Raw genomic sequence first — 13496 nt, 5'->3', positions numbered from 1 at the left:
CTTCATTTCTTATTAATTATGTAGATATTTTGGATATTTTTTCTGTTTTTTGTAAAAAGCAGGATGTCGCTTTGTGCAAGTCAGGCTGGATTGGCGCCAAACGAAGCCTCGCCTTCATTTGTCAACCACACTCTTTTCCTCAATATGGCGTCGGGTGAGTTGAATTTGTGTTTGACACGTGATGATTTTCAATCTATTACCGGCTGATGAGGTTAAAATTTTCCTCAAACGTAACCTGACGGCTCGCAAGTGTTCTTCCGAAGGCGGCGACGTCATTGGTGGGTTCGTCCGAGGCGCGGTTTGGACGCTTCGGACAGCCACCTGTGAGCGCGCAAACTTCGGGGAACCATGCTTTGCCAAATCTCCGGCCACATGTCGTCGGCTTCGGTGGCGTTCGCCTTCGTTGAGTGCTGATTTTTCATCTTGAAATTCGCAGGCAAGAAGGTAAAGAAGAGCAAAGGGAAGACCATCAACCTGAATGACTTCCTGGCGACGGACAACGGGCCCACGCCGGGACAGGCGGTGGTCATGGCTCCAAGGAAAATCACGTCATGGGCCGATGAGGTCGACGACGACAATGACTGTAATTGAACTATTCAAACTCTTGATTCTTTTGAGCAACCTTTACTAAACGCACAATCAAATTTAAAATCTGACACAGCAAAAATATTTATGCATGCAGTTATTGTCAAAGAACCAAAAAGCAAAATTAATAATAGTTTACTTGCATCTCAATTCTGTAAACGCCCATATTTTTACAAATTATATAACTCTGGGAATGTACTTGTTTTATAGCCTTATAATTAATCCAGAATATTTGACTTAAGGCTGAATTAAATGTAATTGATTTTAAATTTTGTTGGCCTGTGGAAAAGCAATTGTTAGAATGTGCTTTTTGCAATTTTATAAATCTAGAAAAAATGTTATTCACAGCCTATGAGACTACAAAGCAACGAGTTGTGTTGCCGACTGCGCCGAGAGCAGCGCGAGGAGCGGAAGTTGACGAGGAAAGAATTCCGCATAACCCGCCGTACATGGCGTATGTTTCAAATTTGCCATATGACGCTGATGAGGAGGACCTGATTGCATTTTTTGGAGATTTGAAGGTAGGGTAATTTTTGGGTATTAAAATTGGCTAATTTTCATTTTCGCAGATCCTCGAGGTCAAGCTGCCGAAAGATGATCGCAGTGACAATGGAAAGCTCAAAGGCTACGGCTATGTTGAGTTTGAAGAGAGAGGTGACTTAAAAGCCGCACTCTGCATGACGGACACAGTAAGATCAACGAGACTCTTGTGAAATAAAATTATTGATTTCATAATTTAGAACCTGAAAACCAGAAGAATCCGCATTGATGTGTCTGAAAATGAGAGGAGAGGAGGCATGGGTGGCCGTGGGCGACCTGACTACTCGGATCGGCCGATGACTGACTGGCGGTCAGGTCCTCGTGACGAGCCTCCCAGAGACAGGGAGGGATACGGAGGAGATAGAGGAGGAGATAGGGAAGGTAAGTTTTGAATTCCTGATCAAGAAATTTTTTTTAAATATTTTTTATACATATTTATTAGAAAAATGGGTGATCTCAATCTTAAGATGTGTGTTTATTGATTTAAAGCGTTTAATTTCTCCATCAGTGAAGATCTTAAACAATGGAACAATGAACATCACATTTTTTTTTAAATAAAAATGTAAAAATGAATAATTAGATTTCTCATTGATCTTTTAGTGCCTTTTCCTAAAAAAGATATTCTTTTTAATAAAATCGAATTCTTAATTTATTTTGTAAAGCCTTTGAAGTAGGTGCTAGAAAGCTGTTGATTCATGCACTTGAATGTCCCCTGGTTAACCTGATTCTGGGTTGCTAGGTCTAAGAGTGTGCTAAATCAATGTGCTTCTCAGACACCAAATTCTCAATTTCTTGAAGATTTGGTCGAATTGATTGCCACACTTGTCATGTATTTTGTTTAAGTTGTTTATTTATAAATTACCCTTGTTTCTCCTAGAGCTGTGAACTAACTTTGGCCTTATGCTTTAGGTGGATTTGGACGTCGAGGAGGCGGAGACCGAGACTTTGGTCGCTCGGAAGGTACCATGGGACCTTGGGAGAGGGATCGTGGTGGTCCTGGGCCAGAGCGCTCATTTGACAGAGGTGGTGATCGCTTTGGTGGTGACCGAGGCGGCTTTGACAGAGATCGAGGAGGTGACAGAGACAGGGGTGGCTTCGACAGAGACAGAGGTGGTGATCGAGGTGGCTTTGACCGAGACAGAGGTGGCGATAGAGGTGGATTCAACAGGGACAGAGGAGGCTTTGATAGAGACAGAGGTGGGGACAGGGGAGGCTTTGACCGGGACCGAGGTGGCGGCGATAGAGACAGAGGTTTCCGCAGTAACTTCGGCAATGATCGCTACGAAGGTAGAGACAGAGGAGGTGGTTTCCGAGGAGAGAGGAGGTTTGATGACCGCAGAGATGACCGTGGTGAGGGTGAGTGTAATTGTTAACCCTTCAAAAGCTTAACATGCCTTACATAAACTTTTAGAGCCGGAAGGTCCCAAGGAAAGGCCTAAGCTGAATCTTGCGCCCAGGACAAAACCTATTTCTGAGGCTGCTGAGTCTGACCCCAGGACAGAGGATGAACCTTCGGCCCCTCCTGCTCCCAAAGGAGCTTCAAGCGCTTCTATTTTTGGAGGAGCAAAACCTGTTGACACTTTGGCCAGGGAGCTAGAAATTGAAGAGCGCCTGGCCAAGGACAGAGCTGCAAAGTATTAACCAGTCTTTTTGTGAAAATGGAGCGAACAATGATTTTTGATAATTAATTTTAGAGCATCTGCGGAAGCTGAAGAGAAAGAAAGAGATAGTGCTGCACAAGAGAGGGAGCCAGCACCTGTCAAACCTTCGTGGAGGTCTGAGAGAGTTGTTGTAAGAATCTATTTTGCTTGTTGTACAACCAGAAATTATTGATTGCCTCTGACATAGGATGAGAAAAGAGGCGACGATGGCCCAAGAAAATTGGAGGATCGACCACCCCGAAATGAAGGAGAGGGAAAGTATCAACCTCCCAGGTCTGCTCCTAGGTCTGGTGACGATCGTCGAGGCGATGGACCTCGAGGTGGTCCAAGGAGGGATGATCGTAGGGACGATCGTCGTGATGACCGCCCGAATAGGCGACCTGAGGATCGACCTGGTCGCAATGAAGACCGCAAAGGTGATGACCGGCCGAAAGCAGCAACTGTGGACAAGTAAGAAGCAATTTTCCCCTTTCTTTCCTTTCTATATTGATTATCTTATAGAAATGTAAAACGAGATCCCAAATCAACTGATGAGCCCCGAATGCCGAAATTCCAAGAGCAGAAAACTCCAGTAAGTACACCTGTTTAAAGTGACGTGCAATCAATTGATAGTGCGTTCCATTCTAATTGAAGTGCATCTTATGTCCCCCAGTCTACTTATTTTGTAGGTAGATGGGTCTAAGTGTGTGCTATATCAATCAATCTGCAATGGAATTCTCATCAACCAAAAATTCATAATATTCTGATTGCTTATTTTGATGATTTACTCAATGTGAACTTTTTTCTTTCAGGACTATAGTGAAAAAAATATTTTCGCTGCACTTCCTGACGAAGACATCGAGTGCGAGTAGTGCTGTGCCGATTTTTGTGACGTCTTTCAAAACAGCGCTATTTTTTCTGCTCAACTGGAGCCTGTTCATTTTAATTTTCCTTTTTCACATGTGAAAACCATTATTAGCTACTGATTGGTTTGCATAGGTCAATTATCTAAAGCGAAACCAGTTATATTGATTCACACAAGTTCACACGATGGACCTTTTGCAATCAGTTTTTGTTTTGTATGCATTCATAAGTGTGATGGTTGGGGGAATGTTAACGAGATGAATGTGACAGCATTTGTTGCTGATCTGCATGATCAACCGGAACCAAGACGAGCATTAGTATTGCTTTTGGTTATTATTGTACAGTATGAGTGTTTTGCAATGAATAAATTCCATTTGTATGGCAAAACAGCATTAGCCATTAAAATAAACAACAATTTAAACTTGAGATGGTGTTTTAGTTCTCCTGAGCATCATTGTTAGTTTAAATCAATTGATTAATTTAATATACCGAAATTGCAAATTATACATAATTTATGGTTCAGTGATGACTTAATAAATGGAATCATTTTAATTCTTTTATCAACTGTGGAATATTGAACCAAGTAATATAATTGTTAATTCTGCCAAGCAATGAAATATATAGGAAGGGAAATTAGCACTTAAGTTTATCACAACTACTAATATTTTTCAGCATTAATTTATTAATCAATTATCATATTTTCTTCTACAAGTACACCAAAACAGGAATTTCCAAATGCTAAACACTTGTTAATCGCATCATGCACAATTCAAGGCGTTTCCATAGTCGATAAATGCAAATCCTGCTCATTGTCCTCATCATTCAACAACTCTCCGTCTATTTTCTTTTTCTTCTTGGCCTTCTTCTTAGGTGGTTCCCGACTTCCCAGAGCGTTTTTAGGACAAGCATAGCTCAAATGTCCAACTTCCTTGCACTCGTAACATGTGCTCTTATCGGTGTACTCCTTGCGCTTGATGAACTCGCGAGCTCGCCCGTTGTCCTTGGCAATGCTGCACTTAATAGTCCGGCCCAAGAGTTCTCGACCATTTTCCTCTGCGACACAGTTTTCAGCGTCTTCTTTTTTTATGTACAAAATAAAAGCGATGCCTTTGCTTCTGCGCTCCGAGTCTCTTGCCACAGTCACTTTGGCAATTTTCCCGTGTTTTTCGAATATCTTGTGAATGTCATTGTTGGTGAGAGAGAAAGGAAGATTTGACACATACACTGTGCTCTTCGACGGTGCGAGTCCCCCGCTCATTTTCAGCTCCAATCAAATCTAGAACAAAACAAAATCTTGATTTAAACATAAATTCTAAATCAACTCCTATTTTATTATATTTTTTTCAGCAACCTTCACGGTCTTATTTGAGGGTCCATCATAACAATATTTGGAGGCAGGCAGTTTGCCACAAGCAGATGCTTTTCGTGCATCACTTGCAACGAATCCACAAAATCAAACCAGTAGACAACCATGCCAGGTCCGTATCGATTCCAGTAGGTTGACAGCTGCTTTTTGACATACTTGTCGTGCCACTCCTCACTGCCGAACAGGGCCTTGCTTTCAATCCAATGAATAATGAATCCATTCACTGCGATGGGCACCTGTGTTGCAGAAACCAGAATAAAAAACAAATTCAAAATAAGTGCAGAAAAAAACAAGACTTCTAATTTGATGTCCGGAGTTTTGTCCATGCCCAGGTTTCTCATCTGGTCCTCGGTCAAGAAGGGAATATTCCTCTCACTTAGCTGCAGACTCAGCGAGTGCTCGTACTGCTGTCCGAGCGAGTGATTGATGGCGTCCGCCAATGGGCCGTACTGGTCATCCACCAAAACACAGTAGTGAACGTCCACCGCCAACTGTCTGTCCTCGATGAGAGTTGTGTCCCGAAGCAATTTGGTTATGAACTTAGACAGTGACCCTTCGCCGTCCAAATCCTTTTCCTTTGACCTGAGGAAGGCCTCGAGGATTACCCGAGCAAGTAAGGCGGGCGACAGACCAATTTCGGCCGCCATCGACACCAGTGTTGTCTGCGACGGGCCGCGCTCATCCATGTAGTGCTGCAGGTATTCATCGCCTCTGCTTTTGTGTCTGGAATGGGCGAATCTCATTTTGCGACAGATTTCTTGGGAAAGAATGCTGCGTAGCGTGTGGAAAGGCACGTCCTGGAAGGTTTTCTGCAGTTCAGTCATGGTCGTCCGGCATGTGTGAGGTCCTCTGGCCGACGCGATCAGCTGGACGATTTGATTGAAAATTTCCTTCTTCATCTCCTCAAAGGTCACAATGTCGGGAGTTCCTATATACATAGAAGTGAAAAATGTAACTACTGCCTGCCTCCAGCTTGTGATGAACCAAATTCAACTTTTGAGATTTCAGGTCAAAAAGGGGTAAAAGGTACCGCGGCTTAAAAGCGGTCAAGGGTTTTCCGCGCCAATTAATATATTCTTAAGAAAGAAATTTTCAAACCCACAACAAAAACCTACACTATTTTATGTAATTGATCCTGAATCCAGACCCAGACTTCAGTTTCACTCAGTCAAGGGTCAAGGTGCATGGAAAAATCCTTTTATGCACCTTGTTTCCAGTTCAGACTCGCAGAAGACCAATATCCTTGCAGAAGACGTCTTATTGCAGAAGAGCCAGAAGACCAAGACCAAAACAAACTGCAATGCCCATCCCGGGCCCGGCATTCCCGGCCCATCCCATCCCTGATCCGAAGGAGGGCCAAAAGGGCCAGAGCGCCAAGCGTCATCTTACGGAACTAGCGTCACAAACAAAACAAACAACCTGAACCGGCTGTATTTTTATTTAAATTTATATGAGCATACATTAAACGTGTTGAATATTATTATTATTTTATCTCTCTTGTTCTTGTCACCTTACTTTTCTTGCCTTTCACGTTGTAATTTTATTATGATCGTCCCAAATCCTCTCGAGATGCCGCACCGTTTACAACTGTGATCGCGATGAGATGAAAATCGCAGGCGAGTAAATAAGCTGGAAAATCACACGTCGTCATGTCGGCCACTTCTTGCTGCTCCAACCTGAAAGGGTTCGCGATGACGCGGCCGCCCTTGGTTGTTTTCACTTGCTGTCTTCTTGCCCTGTCGTTTGCCACCATTTATCTTTCCCACTGCATCGACGACTCGAACTTCCTGCCAAACCCGGACATTCCTCGAGTAAGAAATAAATTTGTTTTTAAAGAAATCCGCGATATATTAATATTTACATATTAGGATTGGAACGTACTTTTGACCCGAATGGCCGGACTAGACCTTTGCGCGAGACCTGCTGCTGCTAAATCATCTGAGATAAAAAATGAATCTGCCAATCTTGCCAGAAAAGAAGACATTGTCAGCGTCACTGCTGCCCTTGAGCTGTCCAAAGAGCTGCACAGCCAAATGGGCAACGACACCGAAATCGGAGGCAACATCAATGCCACTTTATTAGGAATAAAAGGTGGTAGAAAAATTTCAAATTATAAATGTAATCAAAGGTGTAACAAAATTTTATCTTGTATAGGCGTTCATAATATTCATGTCAGCTTTGTGGTGTTCTCCAATTATACAAACGGTGTCCATCACAACCACAAAATTTGTGCTACCTTTACCGGACTTAAATCCGAACTTCCTGAAACTCAAGCTCCAACACAGTGTGATGCTAAAAAGGTATATAAGCAGATAAAACTTGTTAAAGAAATGCTTCAGTCAATTTGCGTCAAACGGTCAAACATATATATTCAAATTCTGGCAAAAAGGAGTGATTCACTGAGAAGCAAAGTGAATTAGCAACTTTACACGCCTTTAATTCTTTATTTAAAGAGATTAAAATTTGAAATATTTTGAAATTTTATCCTATATTTTAAAATAAATTCATAATTGTATATTTTGTTAAAACCTGATTTATAATTAAATTTTTTTATCCATTCCTCAGGGTTCTACTCCCGGAGAAAAATTTTCAGCTTTGTCTGTAAGGCTTCGAGGCCCTGAAGCTGCATCAGATTGGTGTTCAGAGGGTACAGAACTACGAATGGCTTACAAGATAAACTCCAATCTCACTGCAACACTAACTGTGGTAATTTATAATATAATTATGCATTATTCATATCAATTACGCGTTTAAAATAATCAACTTGAATACTTGAATCATAGAAAATTTATTAAGCCTATTAGGGACAAATGAGTTTTGGCAGCACTAAGATGTACAGATATGTTTTGATTAAATGAAATAAATTATTTTCTTACTGATTAGATTAATATTTAATAATCACTATAAAATTTGCAAATATGACATTCTTATTTGTTTGGCATATTTCTTGATTATAGTTTTAATCAGGGGTATTATTAGTGGGTTATAATATAATTTCATATCATTTTCACCAGTCAAAATTAAACATAATTTCTACTACACCTACTTATTAAGCAATCGAAATTTTAATGATATCATAAATTTTCAGGCTGACAAGGCGTTGATAAATCTGCATTTGATGCACACCAGTTACTTCCTCCTTGTTATGGCCCTCACTCTGATTTTCTACGCAATGATCAAGGGTAGCCACAGCCACAATCACGAAAAGCTTCCGTTGGGACCCTAGAATACGTGCAATATTCCAACAAAATGTTCAAAAGACTGTTAAAATAATTCCATTATTGATTTGTTAAAATAATTCCATTATTGATTGCCTTGCCAGACCAAATTTCTGTGTTACGGAACCTTCATGTCTTGCTTTTAATTTTATAGCTATACTTTTTGATATGCTTTGTGAGATTTTTTTTAAAATAAAATTATTTTAAAAAATTTTCAAAAATTTCAATTTTTTTTTTTAGTTTGATTTAAAATTTTACTCAAGCAATGATTGCTTTTATTCAACTCTTTTGTTGAAAGCTTCAGACTTCAGCATATTAGCAAGACGGAGTGCCAAGAAATAGTAAAAAATAATAATCTTAATAAGTATCATTTGACGTAGTATGAATGGAGGAGCGGTGCACTTTTAGTGAGCACTGAGCGCGCAGTGAGTTTAGTACCGCGGGTCGTCAGCACGAGGCGCGCGGGTCGCCAAGAAAGGCTCGTGCCAAAATATTGTGTTCGATGTCCTTTGTCGAGCGACAGAGGTTTTTCTAAATTTGGGTCCACACTTTTGCACCCTTAAGGGCGGCCAAGCGGAATTGCACTGTCGCAGTTTGATCAGCCGGGCGTCCGACGGTCGTTTCGGCCAGTGTCAAGTGCAAACTTTCGCTTTTCAGCTCGGCAATTGATCATGTCCAGGTGCCAGCCATGACGACCTACAAGACAAACTCGACTCAATTTTATTGTAAGAAATAATTTTGTTTAAATTTAATTTAATCACAATTGCATCCCCATTATAAACTTATTAAACTTTATTAATTTGAGAAAATATTTAAAAATTCAGTCATAGTAAATTTAAAGTATAACTATTTTTTATTTAATTATTTTCTTTGTTTCTAAATATGTATTTGCGTTTTATACATTTTATTTGTTAACGAGCATTTTATAAATTTAATGCTTATTATTAAACTTTTCACTTTTATGTATATTATACATCAAAATCCACATCAATCAACAAAAACTTTTAATCTTATCTATATCAATTTAATTGTATTTTTATTAATTGACTTCACAGAACTACGAGGATTGATAAATAAATCTTAAAATTTTCCTCTTCCATCCGAACAGAAAATAGCAAATATGGCAAAAGATGACTGTGTGGACGACTTGCTGCCAGACAAAGATGCTGCAAAGGAGTTTTATGCAAAGTATGAACCAAAGGAAATCCTTGGCAGGTAATTTAAAAATTTTATTATTATTTATTAATTATATATTATTTTATTTTATAAATGACACTGTGATGACGTTTGAATCTATTTTGCTTCTAAAATAGTTTGAAATTTGAAACCGCAGCCTTATGCAGTCACCACTCTGCACTTTAGCGAGTTGTGCACTTGTGCAAATTAGTTAAAAATAGTCTCTCAATTACCTCAGCGCTGCTAGATATCGGTTTCACTTTTCGTCACACATTTGCATATTATTATTTGAACTTGAAATGCAGTTTTCCCAAGAGATATAATTTTACATCTATTTCAGGGGCGTGAGTTCGACCGTCAGGAGGTGCATCGAAAAAGAGACTGGCCGCGAATATGCAGCGAAAATCATCGACCTCAGTTCGGACGCTGAGAACTTGTCCATGCACGAGTCGACCATTCAGGAAATCCACATCCTGCGAATAGTGGCCGGACACCCTTTCATCAGTAAAGAGGCCAAACAATTATTAATTAACAAAATTTATTTTCATACTTGAACTATTTATAGTTGAGCTCCACGACGTCTTTGAATCAAACACATTCATCTTCCTTGTTTTCGAGCTGTGCAGAAATGGCGAGCTCTTCGATCACTTGACCAATGTGGTCACTCTTTCCGAGAAGAAAACAAGATACATCATGAAACAGGTTTGGTTTCGAAACGCAAACAAACATTGTCACACTCAAGCTTTGTTTTTGTTTATTTCAACAAAAAGGTTTTCGAGGCCATCGAACACGTCCATGACAAAGGCATTGTTCACCGAGACATCAAACCCGAAAACATTCTCCTCGATGAGAATTTGAATGTGAAGCTCACGGACTTTGGTTTCGCCAGAGTTTTGAAAGATAATGAAAAACTCTTTGGTAAGTGTTTTTAAACCAATTATTTAAGGTAGGAGTTCGAAGCAGTGAGAATTTGCAGAGTTGTGTGGGACGCCAGGCTACTTAGCCCCTGAAGTTTTAAAGTGCAACATGTTCGAGGATTATACAGTCGGTTACGGTCAAGAGGTTGACGTGTAAGGGCCACCAATGTTAAAAATTTAATCCTCAATTTCTTTGCTAAATGTTCAAATTTACAATCTTAGCACGTTGATCGATGTGGCCTCTTTTAAAACTAGTTTTATTAAGTTTGCTTTTCTTAACAAAACCTGCACTTTTTGTGACTGATCATTATTTTAATACAAATTTTTATTTTGCACAAAATAAATAAATAATTTTTGTAATTTGTTTGTTTTAAATCAATATGCGAACAAACACTATTGCTATTATCTTGCTAGAATTTATATTTAATTAACTGCATGCATTTTTCCTTTCATTCTTCCTAAACACACTAGAGGTTTGTGGAACGCCTGGCTATTTTGCACCTGAACTAATTCAAGCAGCCATGTACGATGACTCTGATGGTTATGACAGAGCTATCGACCTGTGAGTCTCCCTGTTTTTCTTTGCTTAATTACCTATATTTTGTAACCCTGACTATCCGAATTCTAAAATATGAACAAAACGTTGACTTGAAAATTCAATTTTCAGATGGGCTTGTGGAGTTGTGATGTACACTTTGTGAGTTAATACAACTTTAACTTAAAATTGGTGATAATAATTTGCATTTCAGGCTAGTGGGGTGCCCTCCTTTTTGGCACAGAAAGCAAATGGTGATGCTCCGGAATATAATGGAAGGCAAATACTCTCTCAGTACCCCGGAGTGGGAGGACATAACAGGTAGTCTACTTTGATGCACGATGGAATTCATGAATATAATTGTAATAAATTTATGAACCAGATGCGCCAAAAGACTTGATTCGAAAGCTCCTCGTTGTTGATCCGAGTAAAAGACTTACAATTACAGAAGCCTTAGCACATCCCTTTTTCCAAATCATGGTAAGTTTCCCATTCAGTGATATACTTTTCTTCAAAACTCTCTCACATCTTTTGAGGTAATTAACACATATTTATCTTCATCACTATTGTGTATGTTTCACTTCCAACAGCAATGGGACACAAACTTGTCTGAACTCAAAAAATCATTCAATCATGTGCCCACCAGTTTGAGTGAGAGGGTAACAAACAGAGAAATGTGATCATCAGTGTAACTAACACCTCTTTTTGAAATTAAGCCTCGCTATTAAAAAAGAAACAATTAAAACACGTTGCTTATTTGCAGCTTATTGCTTTTTGATAAAATTATCTGCTGCGGTTTTACATCCGTCTAGGGATAACTTCTTAACCATAGGTGTCTGGATTTAGCAGAATAGATTGAAAAGAAAATAATTAAATGTTAGCCAATTAATCAAGACTTTAATGCTCTCTTGTTGTATCGTACTCAATATACTATTGCTATTGGTGGTGGTTTATTTTATTATTTTTATTTTTAATTAAAATCCTTAAATTTTAATCTACAACTATCTAATTCACAATCCCATTTACAGCATTACCAAAGTAAGAAGTTTGAGGCCAAAAAGTTGTTCCAATTTGGAATTTTGTGTGTGAGAGCTGTGGTCCGCATCAAAAGATTAAAATACACCCCGGAGCCTCTTTCAATTTCTGTGGCACAGGACGACCCCTACAGAATCAAATCTCTCAGAAAGGTTTGCAATTGTTCATTTTTTTTACAGTTACTTATTTAGCCCTTTAATTCCAATGCTGTGAGTTAGATTTTAAAACATCTCTTTTTTAAAACTTCAGGTGATTGACGCATGTGCATTCAGGGTTTACGGACATTGGGTCAAGAAGGGCGAAGGTCAAAACCGAGCTGCGCTCTTTGAGAATTTCCCGAAGAGAGAAGCCAAGCAACTTTATCTCCAAGCATTTTCGTATGAATCCAACAACCAATGACTTGATTAGTGGCCACAAACAATTACTGCTGTGTGAATGATGCGATATCTTTTTTAGTGTCACAATATTTTATTTTTTACTTTGTTTGGATAGTTTCTTGAACCTTATTGTTTTAATTATTATTTATAATTTTGTTGAGCAACGCTTGTTGTTGTGAGTGTTTTTCATTACCTTCTCCACAATAACTATATCAGAAAGACTTCATAGATTTTTTTCACTAGCCCTTGTGATGTCTTTAGAAGAATTGGACATGTGGATTATTTATTTTGTAAGTTGTTGCATTATAGCCTTACTAAACATAAATATTTCTGTGAAATAGATAATATATGCATTGTTTTTGTCATGCTATACTGTTGGCGTGTAATTATCACAAATATATGATGCTGTAATCACTACACTTTGTAAATTAAGCAGCACAACACAAATGTTCTATTTCAAAACATGTGTGAAATTTTTAGTAGAATTTTTTTAGAAAGAAGTCTATTGGGCGTCACAATTGTTATAAAATTGTAACCATCAATTTACCGATTCAACTTATTGACTAAAAAGTTTTCTTCATTTAATAAAATTTGAAAAAAAAAAAAATGCTCTGTTTTACTACCAAAAGTTTTCCAAGCTGTATTACATATTTATTGCTTATTGCTAATTTGATATCCCCTTAAAATTTAAAATTCTTTGCTATTCAAAATTCACGTATTCTCCAGATTTCAAGCTTAACTAATTCCGCCATAATTGTTTTCATATTTTGATAAAAAAAAAATTAATTACGCTGCTAAATATTTCTTCAATGAGGGCGGGAAAAAGGAATTATACTTGCTGGGGGTGATAATTTGAAGAAATAAAATGACACTGAATGTGACCACTTGCTTTTCACTATATATGTTGATATTTTGACTTTTTAAAACTCAAGCATACACCATTATTTTTAGCTTAATCAATTAAGCGAAATTTTATTTTTATTTTTACTCCGAAATCAATTTCACTGTTCAACTTTAATTAAACAAGGCGGAGAGGATTATTATCAGGCTGTGCAAATTTGTGTGAAAGTGACCACTTGCTTTTCACTTTAAATGTTGAAATTTTCCTTTTTTAAATCCAGGTCTACACCAGATTTCGAGCTTAATTAATTAGGCGAAAATAGTTTTTAATATTTTCATTCAAAAATCAATTCAACCGCTCAATTTAACTCTACCAATTTATATTGTCAGGCGCTGCAAATTT

At 38.3% G+C, this 13496-nt stretch overlaps 5 protein-coding genes across 14 annotated transcripts; 3 read left to right on the top strand and 2 right to left on the bottom strand.

Moving 5' to 3' along the window:
• The first annotated feature begins 48 nt into the window (after nucleotides 1-48).
• On the top strand, nucleotides 49-4055 carry LOC132198611 (eukaryotic translation initiation factor 4B-like). Of its 4 annotated transcripts, none has more exons than XM_059622728.1 (11): nucleotides 49-154; nucleotides 437-583; nucleotides 934-1106; nucleotides 1155-1274; nucleotides 1326-1506; nucleotides 2035-2475; nucleotides 2537-2759; nucleotides 2820-2916; nucleotides 2974-3236; nucleotides 3288-3357; nucleotides 3578-4055. In XM_059622728.1, exons 1-11 carry the CDS (start codon nucleotides 64-66, stop codon nucleotides 3635-3637), a joined length of 1866 nt encoding a protein of 621 aa, XP_059478711.1. In that variant the 5' UTR covers nucleotides 49-63; the 3' UTR covers nucleotides 3638-4055. The 4 variants fall into 4 exon arrangements, with proteins under 4 accessions (XP_059478711.1, XP_059478710.1, XP_059478712.1 ...); XM_059622727.1 differs by having other exon boundaries at nucleotides 2035-2481; XM_059622729.1 differs by lacking the exon at nucleotides 49-154 and adding an exon at nucleotides 159-245 and having other exon boundaries at nucleotides 2035-2481.
• Nucleotides 4056-4398: 343 nt separating this feature from the next.
• LOC132199032 (zinc finger CCHC-type and RNA-binding motif-containing protein 1-like) lies at nucleotides 4399-4887 on the bottom strand. Its single transcript, XM_059623405.1, has one exon. The coding sequence runs from the start codon at nucleotides 4885-4887 to the stop codon at nucleotides 4399-4401; it is 489 nt and encodes a 162-aa protein (XP_059479388.1).
• On the bottom strand, nucleotides 4765-6823 carry LOC132198613 (CDAN1-interacting nuclease 1). 3 transcript variants are annotated; one of them, XM_059622731.1, is made up of 4 exons: nucleotides 6202-6819; nucleotides 5292-5923; nucleotides 4981-5231; nucleotides 4765-4905 (listed from the first exon to the last, which is right to left on the bottom strand). In XM_059622731.1, the coding sequence occupies exons 1-3, from the start codon at nucleotides 6377-6379 to the stop codon at nucleotides 4983-4985; spliced, it is 1059 nt and encodes a 352-aa protein (XP_059478714.1). In that variant the 5' UTR covers nucleotides 6380-6819; the 3' UTR covers nucleotides 4765-4905; nucleotides 4981-4982. The 3 variants fall into 3 exon arrangements, with proteins under 3 accessions (XP_059478714.1, XP_059478716.1, XP_059478715.1); XM_059622733.1 differs by having other exon boundaries at nucleotides 6111-6340; XM_059622732.1 differs by having other exon boundaries at nucleotides 4783-4922; nucleotides 6202-6823.
• LOC132198615 (transmembrane protein 248-like) lies at nucleotides 6384-8434 on the top strand. Its single transcript, XM_059622736.1, has 5 exons — nucleotides 6384-6806; nucleotides 6864-7086; nucleotides 7150-7295; nucleotides 7561-7701; nucleotides 8084-8434. Exons 1-5 carry the CDS (start codon nucleotides 6645-6647, stop codon nucleotides 8219-8221), a joined length of 810 nt encoding a protein of 269 aa, XP_059478719.1. The 5' UTR covers nucleotides 6384-6644; the 3' UTR covers nucleotides 8222-8434.
• Nucleotides 8435-8662: 228 nt separating this feature from the next.
• Nucleotides 8663-12843, top strand: LOC132198627 (phosphorylase b kinase gamma catalytic chain, skeletal muscle/heart isoform). 5 transcript variants are annotated; one of them, XM_059622757.1, is made up of 12 exons: nucleotides 8663-8938; nucleotides 9322-9428; nucleotides 9730-9893; nucleotides 9955-10091; nucleotides 10160-10307; nucleotides 10778-10868; nucleotides 10974-11003; nucleotides 11056-11162; nucleotides 11224-11321; nucleotides 11432-11500; nucleotides 11870-12028; nucleotides 12126-12843. In XM_059622757.1, exons 2-12 carry the CDS (start codon nucleotides 9334-9336, stop codon nucleotides 12273-12275), a joined length of 1248 nt encoding a protein of 415 aa, XP_059478740.1. In that variant the 5' UTR covers nucleotides 8663-8938; nucleotides 9322-9333; the 3' UTR covers nucleotides 12276-12843. The 5 variants fall into 5 exon arrangements, with proteins under 5 accessions (XP_059478740.1, XP_059478739.1, XP_059478742.1 ...); XM_059622756.1 differs by lacking the exon at nucleotides 10778-10868 and adding an exon at nucleotides 10366-10459 and having other exon boundaries at nucleotides 9269-9428; XM_059622755.1 differs by lacking the exon at nucleotides 10778-10868 and adding an exon at nucleotides 10366-10459 and having other exon boundaries at nucleotides 8664-8938.
• Nucleotides 12844-13496: the final 653 nt, after the last annotated feature.

This window comes from Neocloeon triangulifer, unplaced genomic scaffold, assembly GCF_031216515.1.
Source record: "Neocloeon triangulifer isolate White Clay Creek 2 clone unplaced genomic scaffold, ASM3121651v1 ptg000013l, whole genome shotgun sequence".
Lineage (NCBI taxonomy): Eukaryota > Metazoa > Arthropoda > Insecta > Ephemeroptera > Baetidae > Neocloeon > Neocloeon triangulifer.
This window is presented reverse-complemented; position numbering and strand designations above follow the sequence as displayed.